This window comes from Podarcis liolepis (genome assembly GCF_965112155.1).
Source record: "Podarcis liolepis genome assembly, chromosome: 5".
NCBI classification, from domain to species: Eukaryota; Metazoa; Chordata; class Lepidosauria; order Squamata; family Lacertidae; genus Podarcis; species Podarcis liolepis.
Genome location: NC_139556.1, coordinates 6,772,624 through 6,787,720, shown reverse-complemented (window position 1 = coordinate 6,787,720; position 15,097 = coordinate 6,772,624). Strand labels below are relative to the sequence as shown.

Below are 15,097 nucleotides of genomic sequence, written 5' to 3'. Positions count from 1 at the left end.
CACTAGCTGCAGCCTCCATACAGTCTTCAAGGGCAACCCCAGAGCTTTTATGGAAAAGTCTCCCTTAATTAGAAGGCATTGTATTTCCCTTTGAACATACAAAACAAAACAAAACAAAAACTCAACAGTTATTCTATTCCATCTCCAGCAGCAAGCTACTTGAACTCACAGGTCCGTTTTGCGGCAGACAGTAGAAGAAAATAAAAAATGTGTTTGTCTATCAGGAAGGTTAGAGATTAATTTTAGAAATGTGTTTGGTACAGAAACAAGAGAACCAAATGACATAAATATTATTTTTCTCCCTTTTCATTTTTTTTGTTCCTTGTGTAACTCAAAAACTGTTCGGCGTAACTTGAAAAACTTTCACACTGCATTGTTAAATTTGATTGGTTATATTAAGAAGTGCTGGTGATAATGACAAGCATTCCTGAGATTGTTGGATGAGGGGTCTTGAAAAAGTCTGAGTGATTTAGAAATGATGCATATTAATGTTATTAGCAACACAACTACCTACTTTTGACCTCAAAATATAGGGTGAGTTTCAGAATGGCCTTAGAGATGAAAGCAAAAATGTTTTCCAAAAAGAATTCTCCGTTTGCCCCAGCAAAAATGCATGCTTGCTTTTTGTTTCCACATTGCATTTAACCTGCTTGTAGCCTTTATTTTACCTCCAGCGCTTTTGTTGATTAATGAAGGAAAGCAGCCTTTGAAGCCACTCTCTCCTCACAGACAGGTGCAATATTTTAACAGTGGAAGAGCTGCTGCGGTTTGTAATGATGGGAGCTTTCAAGGCACGCCATCCACAAAGGGCAAGTGGCATTGACCTAGCCAGATTGTATGCGCAGTTTTGCATCCTCTGTTAATTTCTTTCTTCACTGCTTCAAGGCTTTCTGTCCAGAACACTTAAATATGACTCTCCAATTTGGACTGAGGAAGGCAGTTAAAATAAATGGTATTTTAGCCCTTTGTAATTATTCTAACATTGTTGTTTAGCTGTTTAGTCGTGTCCAACTCTTTGTGACCCCATGGACCAGAGCACGCCAGGCACTTGTTAGTAGCTTCGAGAACACTGTCCCACCACCTCGTCCTCTGTCGTCCCCTTCTCCTTGTGCCCTCCATCTTTCCCAACATCAGGGTCTTTTCCAGGGAGTCTTCTCTTCTCATGAGGTGGCCAAAGTATTGGAGCCTCAGCTTCAGGATCTGTCCTTCCAGTGAGCACTCAGGGCTGATTTCCTTCGGAATGGAGAGGTTTGATCTTCTTGCAGTCCATGGGACTCTCAAGAGTCTCCTCCAGCACCATAATTCAAAAGCATCAATTCTCCGGCGATCAGCCTTCTTTATGGTCCAGCTCTCACTTCCATACATCACTACTGGGAAAACCAGTAGTGATGTATGGAAGTGAGAGCTGGACATAAGGCAGACTTAATTTATGCATTCCAATCTCAAAAATGATTGGCAGTTGCAAGGTTCAGGGAAGACAAATTAGGAATTAGAAAACATATTCCCTCAAGGAATAGTGGTGGCCAGTAAATAAGATCCCCCCCCCCAAAAAAAGGTGCATCGATTGTAGGTCTACAGTCTGCAGCTGCAATTATTAAAGAGAGCATGCAAGCGTAGGTGCAGTTTACAACTAAATACTAGGGACTAGAAACATGTAACAGAGCAGCATTGTTGGCTTACTGCCCTGTATATATTATTATTATTTTGGGTCCCTTCCAACTCTACAATTATATAGTTCTATGATTCTCTATTATTATTTCCATTATTGGAGACAGAAAACTGGCCTAAGACAGATCCAACAGTTCAGGGGCTGGGACATATGGTTTCCTGCTCTCTCTGCAATGGTCCCCAAGGATGTCTCAGTTCAGAGAATGTCTTGTTCCAGCAATACTGTTTGAGCTCTCATTTCTTGGTGTGGGGCTCATGATCATGGGAGCTGGAAAGGGGCCGTTTCAGGAATCTCCACCCAAAAGTTGCACCTGTATCTTGGAGCCCTCATTTCAGGGACAAGGTTCTCTGCGGGAATTTGTCCCTGGGGCTGCCTGGGAAGCATCTTTAGGTAAAAATGATTGTTCGGATTGGCCCTTCTTCATGACTTGATTGCACCCAATATGCATATGAAACTATGTATATACATGAAGTGGGCTTTTTCAGCCACGTTCCACCAAACATGGCTGTAAGTTCCACCAGCTTTGGATCCAGTTAGTTCAATATGGCAAGCAGTGAAATCCTATACATGCCTATTCATATGCCTCACTGAATTCAACGGTGCTTACTCCCAGGTAAGTGCATATAAGACTGAAAACTAAATCTCTATAAAATGAAGAGTGCCCTATATAGTCTTTAAACAGCTCAATTATATCAGTAACACTGGAACTGATATAGAAAGGGAATGAAAGCCATCCAAACAAAACAAAACCAATAATGTGATGCAATTGTCTTTGTATCCACCTTTTTTGTCTGTTCTTTGAATTTAAGGGACCATTTTTCATCTGCCTCCCAGAAACTGGTACAAATTAAGCATCTGTGTGAAAGGTTAAAGATCTAGTAGCAAGTAATGAAATGTCAGGTGTTTATGAAACTCCAGAGTCCTGAGAGGAAAGGCAGAATGAGGGCTGAACCTCTGGGCAAGCAGGATATGAAAGAAATAAAGGCGGGAGAGGAAGACGGCAGTGAAGCGTTGCCCAAATCAGTCATCATTTCATTCTGTCAGAAGATATAGATAGGTAGATAGATAGATAGATAGATAGATAGATAGACAGATAGATAGATGATAGATAGATAGATAGATAGATAGATAGATAGAGATAGATGATAAGGCAACCACAATTCAGGACCATTTAACACAGTAGTCTTCTTTTTATTCTAAAATGGGACTGCATCACATGTGTTTCATCAGTTGCAGTCCTCTCTTAAGTGTATGCTTGTAGATAAACATGGATTTGCCTCTGCAGTCTGTGAAAAGGCCTCCAAAACAGGGTGTAACCAAGACTGTTTTATCCATCGTAAGCGACAAATGAGGTGGGGAGTTATCGCATATAAATATAGTAGTTGAATAGTAGCGGGGGGGGGGGTGTGCTGTAGGGGGTTAATGTGTGAGGAATGATAGGGCGGTTGAGAAGCAGAGTGAATAGGGTCACAGCCCCTAGTAACATATATTTGACCTGTGGAATTCATTGCCAAAAGCTGGCTTTGTAAGATGAAACAAGTTCATGCAGGGTCGGCCTATCAACAGCCAATAACAATAGGAGCTTAATAGACATTTCATGTTCATCAGATCTCTTAATGCCCAAGAATGCTCTATCACCTTCATTCCTTGATGACTTCACAAAAACTTCTGGCTGATTGGAAGAAGGGTGCTAGACTCAGTGGCCTTGGTCTCATCCAGCAGGACCCTCTTCTGTTAATTATTTCCCACTTGCCTTAATGTTATCATCCATGCTACCTTCATACATCAAATGATTGTCAAGTCCAGATTTCTTGGTCCTGTGTTTATCTCACTCAGGCTGTCCCTTGGATTCTTCCAACCCACTAGATCAAATGCTAATCTCTTTCTATTCCTCTTTTCACTGAAATGCTTGTAAATATTAGCTGAGGCAACAGTGCAATCATTATTGATTCATTAGTTTCCTTTAGGGCTGTCACTCAATTAAATAAATCTTGGCCACTTACCTGTATGAGTTTTAATCAGATAGAGCAGCATAAATGTCTATTTGGATGGAGTTAACATTCTCCCTTTGTTATTAGATGATGCATCAATGTGTCACGATTCTTCCTTAGGGGAAAAGCACACACAAAAGGTAGCATTCACTTTACCAGTGCTACTGCAGAGTTTTGTAAGCCTCCTTTTCCAGACTAAGAGTTCCTTAGCTATAATGTCTTAATTTCATTTCTGGGATGCATATACAAATTCAATCGCTCCCTGGTCATGTTCAGCCCAGAACGCTACTGATTTACAATCCTACAAAATGGATAAATGAGAAACCAGGGAGAGGAATTTAACCAAGGAAGAAGAAGAAGAAAGGATAATAAGTAACAGATCACTAAATTAGATGAGCTGCCCCACAAGAAGAAATTGCGCACAAAAATATCCCTTAAGATGTTTCCTTCTTAACATTGAATTGCATTACTTGGCTTAAGCTTAGTGGAAGAAGATACAGATAGGAGCCACAATATTTGACAGATCAATAATGCTCTCTACTTTATTTGAAGTGGTACGTCCTCTTCAAAACTTCCCTTTCCACACAGTTTGGGTACAATCCAGGCAAAGCCAAGCATTCTCAAGACCCACAAACTTCAGCTGGAGAGAACTATGCAGCTACATAACTCCCCCCCAACTCTCTTGTGTGGCCACTGGCTAATAATCTGGGGGCTCTGGATACAGGGCTGGCTTAACCATTAAGTAAAATAAGCACTTAAATTTTAAGTACTTAGGGCATGGGCAGGCAACCTAAGGCCTGTGGGCCGGATGCGGCCCAATTGCCTTCTCAATCTAGCCCACGGACGGTCTGGGACATGAGGAGAATATGTGCTTTTATCTAAAATGCATCTCTGGGTTATTTGTGGAGCATAGGAATTCGTTCATTCCCCCCCCCCCCAAAAATATATATATATATATATATATATATATATATATATATATATATATATGCAGGTTTTGGTGTCCTCGGGTGTCTTCCCGTGTAAAAGTTGGGGTGTCTAGGCGACGTTTCGACGAGGTCTCACTCGTCATCTTCAGGCTGGTGCTTTCGGCTTCTTGTTACTGGAACAGAGCGGGATCTCAGTGTTTGAGTTCCTATAAATACTGTAGAGGGGTGTGGTGTATTGCCTCAAAAGTTCTGGGCAGAGGGGAAGTTCCCAGGCTAGTGTTCTTTTCTTCTTTTGTTCCTTAATTACTTGAGGGATATCTTGAGTGATTTCTTGAGTGATATTCTGAGTACCACTTAGGTGGGTCATTAGGTGTGGATTAGTTGCTAAAGCCTTCGTGTCTTGACCTCTTGAATTTGTGAAGAGTTTTTCTGGGAAGATGGCTGTACTGCACTTAGTTGTGCTTTGGCTTGGCTTCGTGTATAGGGGCGAGCTGTGGTTTTGTGCCTTGTGCCAGCCAGATCTGTGTAGGGATTGTCGAAACGTCGCCTAGACACCCCAACTTTTACACGGGAAGACACCCGAGGACACCAAAACCTGCATTCCTGTACCCGTGAAAATCTACGAAAACATATATATATATATATATATATATATAGTCCAGCCCACCACGTGGTCTGAGGGACAGTGGACCAGCCCATGGCTGGAAAAGGGTGCTGACCCCTGGCTTAGGGCATCAAAGGATTGGGGGGGGGCACCACAGAAAATTCACCGTATTTTTTGCCCCATAGGACACACCGGCCCATAGGACGCACCAAGTTTTTTTGGGGGGAAATAAAGAAAAAAAAATTATTTCCCCCCCCCCAGGCGCTTGTGGGGCCGGCAGCGGGGAGAAGCGCTCTTCTCCCCGCAGCCCGCCTTCAGACCAGGTCCCCGCAGCCCGCCTTCAGACCAGACAGCGGGAAGACGCGCTGCGCCTCAATAATAATGATGATGATGATGATGATGATGATGTAGTTATAGAGATTAAGGGTTAACAAAATTAGAATTTGGTAACTGGTAAATTTCCCCATGGTCCACCTGAGGCTCATGGGATCATTCAGGCGTCCACTGAGAGTGAATGTAGCAGCGCTCAGTTGCCACATTTTGGGAGGACATTTCTCCAAATGTGGAGGTTTTTTTAAAGGCCTTGGCAAGAATTTTGGAGATAACGTTTCTTTGTTTTCTGGCGGGGAGCAAAATATTAACAGCAAAGATTTGGGAGGCAATTGATGTCAATTTACAATGAAATTAAGCACGAACTTACACATCATTTATTCGGCTGCCACATGCTATGTTGTTTGGGATAACTGATAAAGGAATCACCCTAGAGTTTCATTTTGTTTCTTACCAATTCTAAGGCATCATGTAAAAAGTGAATGACAGTTGATTGCCATGTATATAATAGTGTGATTCTGTTAAGTTTATTAGGACAGTGTTGTTGTTGTTTTCTCATGTGGTGGTGGGCAGTGACTAAGTTCATTTCATCACATGACACAAGGGGGCCTCACTGTCTGTATCCACATGCTGTGACATGGGTTCGAGTCCTGCTGACACTGATTGATGCTTCCCCATAGGACTTGAACACTGATTTCTTAGCTAAGCTTCAGCACTTCCACTCATATGTGCATCATAAGTTCAGTGCCACAAAAAAATGTGAAAAATAGGATTTAGTCATGCTGAACTTTACAAAATAATTGTAGAAGACAATATTGAGTGCCTTTCCAAATGAAGACATTTTCTTTTGTATATTTTTAACATTAATGGACTCAAATTGCTCAGCTGAGCTTCCATTTTTTCAGGTGAAGAATATTAAAAATCCCAACAGAACAACTTGGCAGCAAGGCAGGCTGGGCGTCTTATCTCTACTATGTATAGAAGCAGATGTGTGGCGCAAGATTAGTTTTGAGGATCTGATCAAAGATTCTGCAATTAGAAAAAGTGGGAGATTTTAAAAAAAATATAAAGTGGAAGTATACGAAAATAAACATTCATTTCCATCTTACTGTAGGTTTTGTTTCCAAAAAGCCTATTTTATTTTACAGTTTATTATTGTTTCTATTTTGAAGTAGATATTTATGGGGGCACCAAAATCATTCAAGTGCTTAGAGCCTCTAAAGGTCTGGATCCGACCCTGTCTGGATCTCATTGCCCAAAGCCACATTGCAAGTGAGGGGCAGGACATAACTGAAGCCGGAAGCCCTCCCTGGCTGCCAGCTCCATGCTTGGTTACTGGATCATACACACATCCTTTTCCAGCAGCTGTCTAGTGGTCTGTGATGCAGTCAATGGGTCGGCAGGGTGGCATCCAGACAGCTGCACAGATCTCTCTCAAGCCATGGTTCAGTTTGCATGGTAGCAAGCCAGGCTGTGTAGGTATGCATATTGTGGAGGGAGAGGGGGAATTGTCCACATATTTTTCACATAAAGAAACAGTGTACAGTCTGCCCAGTGTGAATAAATTTAATTTAGCCATCTTCATGCCTCCTGACTATATTCCTTCTGAAGTTTGCTAGAAAGGCACATGTGCGCTTCGGGCAGTTTTCCAGCTTCACTTCTCTTTCTCTCTCTCTTTTCCCCATACACCCTCAATTTTTTTAAAAAAGAGCAAAGCCCTGTGTCTCTGAATAGTCCCCTTGTACAACAAGCATGGTGCTGAGATTTCTGAAGGGTCCCTGCTGCTGCATGCTACAGAATCAGGCTGAACTTTCTTCCTCCCTGCTTTTCACCCCGTGGGCCTCAGTGTGGCAGTAGAAGAACGCTGCGCTGCCTTCTGCAGGCCACTTTTTTCCCTTGACACACTGAGATTTCCAAAGGAGCATCTTTGTGAGCCGTGAGCCAGGACAGAAATCCCCGGTTCAGACATTCCCTTGGTCATAGAATCATAGAATCATAGAATCATAGAATCATAGAGTTGGAAGAGACCACAAGGGCCATCGAGTCCAACCCCCTGCCAAGCAGGAAACACCATCAGAGCACTCCTGACATATGGTTGTCAAGCCTCTGCTTAAAGACCTCCAAAGTAGGAGACTCCACCACACTCCTTGGCAGCAAATTCCACTGTCGAACAGCTCTTACTGTCAGGAAGTTCTTCCTAATGTTTAGGTGGAATCTTCTTTCTTGTAGTTTGGATCCATTGCTCCGTGTACGCTTCTCTGGAGCAGCAGAAAACAACCTTTCTCCCTCCTCTACGTGACATCCTTTTATATATTTGAACATGGCTATCATATCACCCCTTAACCTCCTCTTCTCCAGGCTAAACATGCCCAGCTCCCTTAGCCGTTCCTCATAAGGCATCGTTTCCAGGCCTTTCACCATTTTGGTTGCCCTCCTCTGGACACGTTCCAGTTTGTCAGTGTCCTTCTTGAATTGTGGTGCCCAGAACTGGACACAGTACTTGGTCACCAAGCCAATCTTCCTTAGCCCTCTGTTTGCAATTTGGGAGGGACTGTGCTGAGCAACCTTACAGAGATCATCCATGGGGAATCTTTTTGAGCATTTAAGAAAAGCACTATATAAAGTGTGAGTCGTCTTCTTTTTCTTTGGCGATCACTTGTAGCCGAGTAAGATTGTCTTCCATAAACACGGTTTCAACAATGAGTCCGTAAGTGACTGTGGAGGCCAATTCTGGATCCACACGTCCTTCCACATTGGGGACATTGTTTCCGAGCGGGAGTTGATCACAGTGTGGATTTGCCAAGCATGCCTTCCTCTTAGCACGTTTCTCCCTTGTGTTCTGAGCATAGCTGTCAACTTTTCTTGCAAGGAATCCTATTTGGAATAAGGGAATTTCCCTTAAAAAAGGGAAACGTTGACAGCTATGGTTCTGAGTTTGAGTGTCTTCAAAGTCCATGACCCCTTTGGTAAAGGGTGTTCTCTAACTGGAGCACTCCCAGGTCAGTGTTTCCCAGTTGTCAGTGTTTATACTACATTTTTTTTAAGATTTGCCTTGAGACAGTCTTTAAACCTATTTTCTTGACTACCAGCATTATGCTTTCCATTATTAAATTCGGAATAGGGTAGTTGCTTTGGAGTGTGTGAGTAAGTTGCCATTCAACCCTCTGTGGCTGAGAGTGCTGGCAGGGTTGAACTGAGCGGGCAGCCATGGCTGCAGCAACCGCCTTGCTACTCTCACTGACCAGGGTAGAAGTGTGGGGAGGGCAAGAAATAATAATAATAATAATAATAATAATAATAATAATAATAATAATAATAATTTATTATTTGTACCCCGCCCATCTGGCTGGGTTTCCCCAGCCACTCTGGGCAGCTTCCATAGAAACCAAAAAAACACACTAAAATATCATACATTAAAAACTTCCCTGAACAGGGCTGCCTTAAGATGTCTTCTGAATGTCAGGTAGTTGTTTATCGTTTTGACATCTGATGGGAGGGCATTCCACAGGGCGGGTGCCACTACCGAAAAGGCACTCTGCCTGGTTCCCTGTAGCTTTGCTTCTCGCAATGAGGGAACCACCAGAAGGCCCTCGGCGCTGGACCTCAGCGTCCGGGCAGAACGATGGGGGTGGAGACGCTCCTTCAGGTATACTGGACCGAGGCCGTTTAGGGCTTTAAAGGTCAGCACCAACACTTTGAATTGTGCTCGGAAACGTACTGGGAGCCAATGTAGGTCTTTCAAGACCGGTGTTATATGGTCTTGGCGGCCGCCCCCAGTCACCAGTCTAGCTGCCGCATTCTGGATTAGCTGTAGTTTCCGAGTCACCTTCAAAGGTAGCCCTCTTCTCTGTCAGATGCCAGGCTAGCACAGCAAAGGAGCCCTGGTTGTGGCTGCTGTGGTGTCACAGGACATGGGCCTTCACAGGATCCGCCCCTCTCTGCCCATGAACCACACCGTTTCTGAGGCTACCACCAGCAGGGATAGTCCCAGCAGTAGCTTCTGTCCATTTGGGGAGAGGCTGGTAGAGGCAGCTCCAATTGTTCCAAACCTCCTCTGGCAAAGCAGATCAGGGGTCTGCTTTGCTCTGCCTGTATATGATTTGTGAAAACCATTGTAGGAATTGCATACATCCTATCGCTTTCTATAGGATCTCATCTAAAGCAGTTTACATTGCAGTGGGTTGAAGCTGCTTCCCAGCTGCAAAAAAACTGTTCCAATCTTCCTGCTCCGGATCAGGACCACCAGCTTGAATCGACCTGCTCAAGTTAAGCATTTCCGATTTGGCAAGATTATATCGTTTCATCCTTGTCTTCATTCACTGACAATTGCCTACCTTTTCAGTAACAAATTCTGACATTTTTGTCGTGTAACCACTATAATTATTACTTGAATGTTAAAATGTCAGGAAATCAAATGCTGGCTTTCACATCAGGAAATGTTTACTGCACTTATGTCGATTACAAGATGGTTGTGGTTTTCCCGTTATTTTTAATACTGTGTATTCTGCGTTATTAGCAGACTTGAAGACAAACTATTTAATACCTCAGTGACTGAGACATATGAAATTGTTAATATGAAAAATACCACACACACACAAGCCCGGACACCAATTGGAATTTGGAAGGACAAGGGTTCAATATGAATTCATAGCATGATTTTGGAAAACTACATTTAAAAACCAAAAAAACCACAACCATCGCTTCTGAATGCCACCTAGCAGTTTGAAGCAAAGTAAACCAAAGTAAACCACAGAGTCTAGGACTTGCCGATCAGAAGGTCGACGGTTCGAATCCCCACAACGGGGTGAGCTCCCGTTGCCCAGTCCCTGCTTCTGCCAACCTAGCAGTTTGAAAGCATGTCAAAGTGCAAGTAGGTAAATAGGTACCGCTCCGGCGGGAAGGTAAACGGCATTTCTGTGCACTGCTCTGGTTCGCCAGAAGCAGCTTAGTCATGACCCGGAAGCTGTACGCTGGCTCCCTCAGCCAATAAAGCGAGATGAGCGCCACAACCCCTGTCGGCCATGACTGGACCTAATGGTCAGGGATTCCTTTACCCTTTACCTTTAATCTGTTCATGAACCTGGTCTCTATTAACCCCTATGAATCCTGTTTGCAGCACAAACACCAACAAAACACACACTCTTGTCCCAGATGCAGGCACAGTGGACTATTTGAGATATTACACTTCCCGTTTCCTTGCAGTGTCCATTGCTTTCTGTTCCTCCATTTTCTCGCCTCTCCCCACCTTCTCTGTATAGGCAGTAGTCAAATTTATCTTTTTTCCCCTTCTGGTGCAAAAGAAGATAGTTATATTGTCAAAGGTGTACTTGGTACCTTAGCAGCCAAATGAAGAAAATGTTTTCTGTATGGGATAGGCTTTAGAAGGGTGTTCAAGAATGCCAGCACAGTGTCCACCTGGGCCAAAAATCTCTAGTGTACGAAAGGTGAACTTTTAGGCACAGCAACCTGCTTTAAACAAGATGCCAACCACAAGGTGAACTAGTTTAGATAAGGTGTATGGTGGTTAAAACTGAAGATGAGCGAGGAAAACTGAACTTAGACCTCATGGGCTCCCTGTTCTGTGACCAGATCTCTTTGTCAGCTGTTCCTTCTCCACCTTTGGCATTCACTTCAACTTACAGAAAACTTTCTTTTTGTTTCCGTAAGCCTGACAACAGTATTTCTTTCTTTCCACCCACAGCTGAAACCGGATGAAAGGATCATCAAGACGGAATATGGGCTGTTGATTCGCAGCTTGCAGAAAAAGGACACGGGGGCCTACTATTGCAATGCTCAGGAGCACACCTTTGTGCGAACCGTTGTGAAGTTGAGTTTAAATGTCATCGAGAATGGGCAGATGGAAAGCTCCCAGAAGACGGAGGATGAAGAAGGGCGAGGGAGGGATCTGCTAGCGGAGTCCCGGCTGCGGTACAAGGATTACATTCAGCTTCTCAGCAGCCCCAGTTTCAGCCTGGATGAGTACTGTGAGCAGATGTGGCACCGGGAAAAGAAGCGTCAGCGGAACAAAGGAGGACCCAAGTGGAAACACATCCAGGAGATCAAGAAGAAAAGGAACCGCAGGCATCACCAGCCGGCCACCCCACACACTGCGCCCGCGTCCACATAGTCTGCATATTTTATTTAAAGAAATGACTTTTTTTTGCAAATGAGAACAATTTTGTTAGTTTTCTGGGCCCTCCCTTTCGATGTTGCTTCTCTCAGAGAGACCAGTCCATGCCTAGTCGTTAATGTATATGAGACCCCCCTATAGAAGAATACACTAGCAATGAAGGGACTTCTTCAGAACTTGTGTGCTGTTCCGATGTCCCCTGGTTTCAACTGAGATGACTTCCTTTGCATCTCAGGCTCCGGAAAGTTAATTTATGTGACGTACCGAATGGCTGCTCTGTTGTTTTCTGTTTAAAAACATGGACAAGGGGCTGATTGAACAGCCGCTAGGTTTCACCGCGCCATTTCACAGCAGGCTGGTTAAAGTGTCCGGGTCTGTTGAAAAGATCCATCCCAGATAGGCCTCACCCTGCGCCATAACTCCTTTGGCTTAGATCAGACCTCTTGGGCTGAGCACACCAACCCTTCCCAGGGCAGGATCCAGCACATTGACCCTGTCCGTGGAGGCATTGACACATAGAAATGGACACCAGACTCCATTGGCAGCAGCGTGTGAGGGATTCATCCACACAGCTGACAAAATTGGGCCCTTTCTGTTCCTTCCTAGGCCTAAAGTTGTAGCCTGGTAAGTTGTAGGTTCTTGGCCAGCTTCTTGGTCATCCCTCAAGGAATGTCCCTCCCAGGACCTTTACCACATGGGGTCTCAGGGCACATAGGTCCACTTTGGTATTTTTTGTCTGGGTGGACAGGACGGGTCATAGCACATGCAAACAAATGTAATCCTCGCTTTTTCAGAAGACATGTAGAGCTTCATTCCCTAGAGTGTAAGTAGCAACCAGTTTTGAAGGCCATCTGCTGAGGTGACCTGTTGACTCAAATTGGACCTGCCAGCGAAGATGCTCGAGAGTAAAATTCCTTAAGAAGCGAATGGGAGTTATGTACACAAATCCTATTAGTTGGTAATGGGATTTTTGCCAGCATCTCTCCTGTCTGTCTCTTAAGACGTTTTTACCCATCTATATCACATCACCTCTGCTACTTTAGACTCCTTTGTTGGTTTGCATTTGCTTCTTTGATGCAAATGGCAGCCCAAATATATCCACCAAGGAAAATGCCATTTGCCAGCCCAACCTGTCAGAAGCAGCCTTTGTCCTTAGCTGTGTATTCTTTTTGTAAAGGTCCTGTGCATTTTAGAGACAGGGGTGCATTGGGGAAATTAATGCTTTATATTTTTATTGAAATGAAATGAAAACAACGTCCATGTGTAAATAACGCACAAGTTAGAGTTGGGCAGCTTTGTAATTTTGTAAAATATTCCTAGTTTGTTTTTAACTTTTCTGTTGTTTGGTAGATTCCGTTTTCCTGACAGAATTCAGTTTTTCCTCCAGGAGAGCCCTGTGGCCATGTAGTCGTTTGGCATCAGTGAAGCTGGTTTATAATGTCCAAATTGAGATCAAACAAGAGTCGCATCTCATCATCTCAAGGCTTGCCCCTACACTGAAGTGCCTTCTTACCAGTTTTCCTCCTTTCTGCTGCCCCCACCCACCCACCCACCCACCCTTTTCGCTTTTCACGCCTTTTTGGGTGTGAAATGACAAATTAGCTACTTCCTCACATGGAAGAAAGCTTTGATGGATACCAAAAAACGACAGACTTTCCTTGTTTCTCATGCATTCTACTCATCTCGGGAGCAAAGTCTATGGGAAAGCCATGTAATTGGCATGCCATTCATTAAAGCAAATTCATTAAAGCATTGACTCTCAGCTCTGGAAAAAAATAGCAGTAGTTATCGTCTGTTGCTCTGTATATGTACCTACATTCCTTCTGGTTAATAATTGTACAGATGCTTTGTGTTTTGCATTTGTTTTTTGGATAAAGGGATACGCGTATGGAAAATATGGATGTTAATGATTCGCATCGTCATAATTCCCATTAGAAAATTAAACCATGCTGGGCTCCTGCTCCTAACTGATCTTAAAGGGGTTTGCACCTGTTCCCCCTAAGTTGTGCTTCACTATAGCTCATATAGGCTCCTTAAAGGTTTGGTTGTACAGGGGCATTTTGAACCATGATTGCAATATGGGGTGTTGGGGTTTTTCCCCAGGGTGGCTTTCTTTAAAAAAAAAATTCATTAAATGAGCATTGGGTCATTTAGACCCCCTGTTAACATGGTGGTGCATAATCAAGTTAATTAATGACCCCAACATGATGGACACTCTAATTTAGCAATATAGCCGCTGCTTTATAGCAGTGGCATAGTGTGGGTTGCCAGTGCCCGGGGCAAGGCAAGTGTTGCGTTTGGTATTCTGTGCAAGATTCAGTTGAATGGAGGGTGGGTGGAATCTCCGAGAAAGATAGAAGGAACCTGTGATAATGGGGCTATTGCAAATTCTTTGTACCTTCGCTATATGCTTTTGGCTCCACAGCAAATCAATATTTTTAGTACAAATGTTCAGCATTTTAGATATTAGCAGGACTTTGATTCTCATATCAATTTAGTAATTTATTTATTTTTTACAAAATAGGATTTTTTAAAAAAGAACAACACACAATCAAAATGTGCATGAAACACACACACACACACACACACACACACACACACACACACACACAGCTGGTTTTAACAGGATCAAACATTTCAAGGGGCACTGGAGGCCACTGAAGGAGTTAGACAAAGCAAAGGATATTGAGGAAGAAGGTCTTTTAAAAAGCCATTTGCTTGTTATTCAGTCAGCAATGAAGGTCAGGCCTAAGGACTGTAGATCTTGGGAAGGACCTCAAGGGAAACAGAATGAACACAGGAATTTGAGCAATTTCAATGCAACTGAAAAAATAAATGGCTATAATAAATGCCCCAAACATGCTAAGTATGTCATACAATAATTTCTACCTTACATCGCAACCACAAAAGTGCTGTGCAAGTTTCTTTAATTATGTTAAACCAAAGCAAAAACAATATTGGCCATCCTGCAATGACAACACACAACAAATTACTCTGGGGAAAATCATGAAGGTTTTTAATATCACTTGCAAAGGTTATTCACGTAGAAATCTTCCTAAATCAAAATTTGATATGTGGGCACAAGGGAATCATGGACAAACAAAATATTTGCAGGAATTTTGTGAAAAAATTAATAAAGGGTTGATTTTTTTAAAAAAACAAACAAATCAATTTTGTTTGGGTAGTGTGGTGGAGAAATGCACATCTCTTGAAATATACAAATTATATGTTTCCACATATATTGAACACTTCTTTTAAATTCTTCCGCTAGTAAAGTCCTTTAAAACATAGCAGATCCTGTGAGTAATAAATGGCTTCTTTTGTTATATATGATTCTCCTCCTTTGATTTCAAAGGTAGTGGTGGAATGTGGAATTACTGTTAGTTTGAGCTGTGATCTGCCTCAAACTGGTCAAACGCATGCAGGTAGCTTCGAGAACGCTGT

General features: G+C 43.1%; 1 protein-coding gene across 1 annotated transcript in view; it reads left to right on the top strand.

The window, feature by feature from the left end:
• SEMA3D (semaphorin 3D) overlaps window positions 1-13,548 on the top strand; it is a 189,873-nt gene extending 176,325 nt beyond the window's left edge. The window contains exon 18 of the mRNA XM_083503352.1: window positions 11,225-13,548. Within this exon, the coding sequence (XP_083359478.1) occupies window positions 11,225-11,650 (426 nt within the window). The 3' untranslated portion in view covers window positions 11,651-13,548. The remainder of the gene's footprint in view (window positions 1-11,224) is intronic.
• The last annotated feature ends 1,549 nt before the right edge of the window (window positions 13,549-15,097 follow it).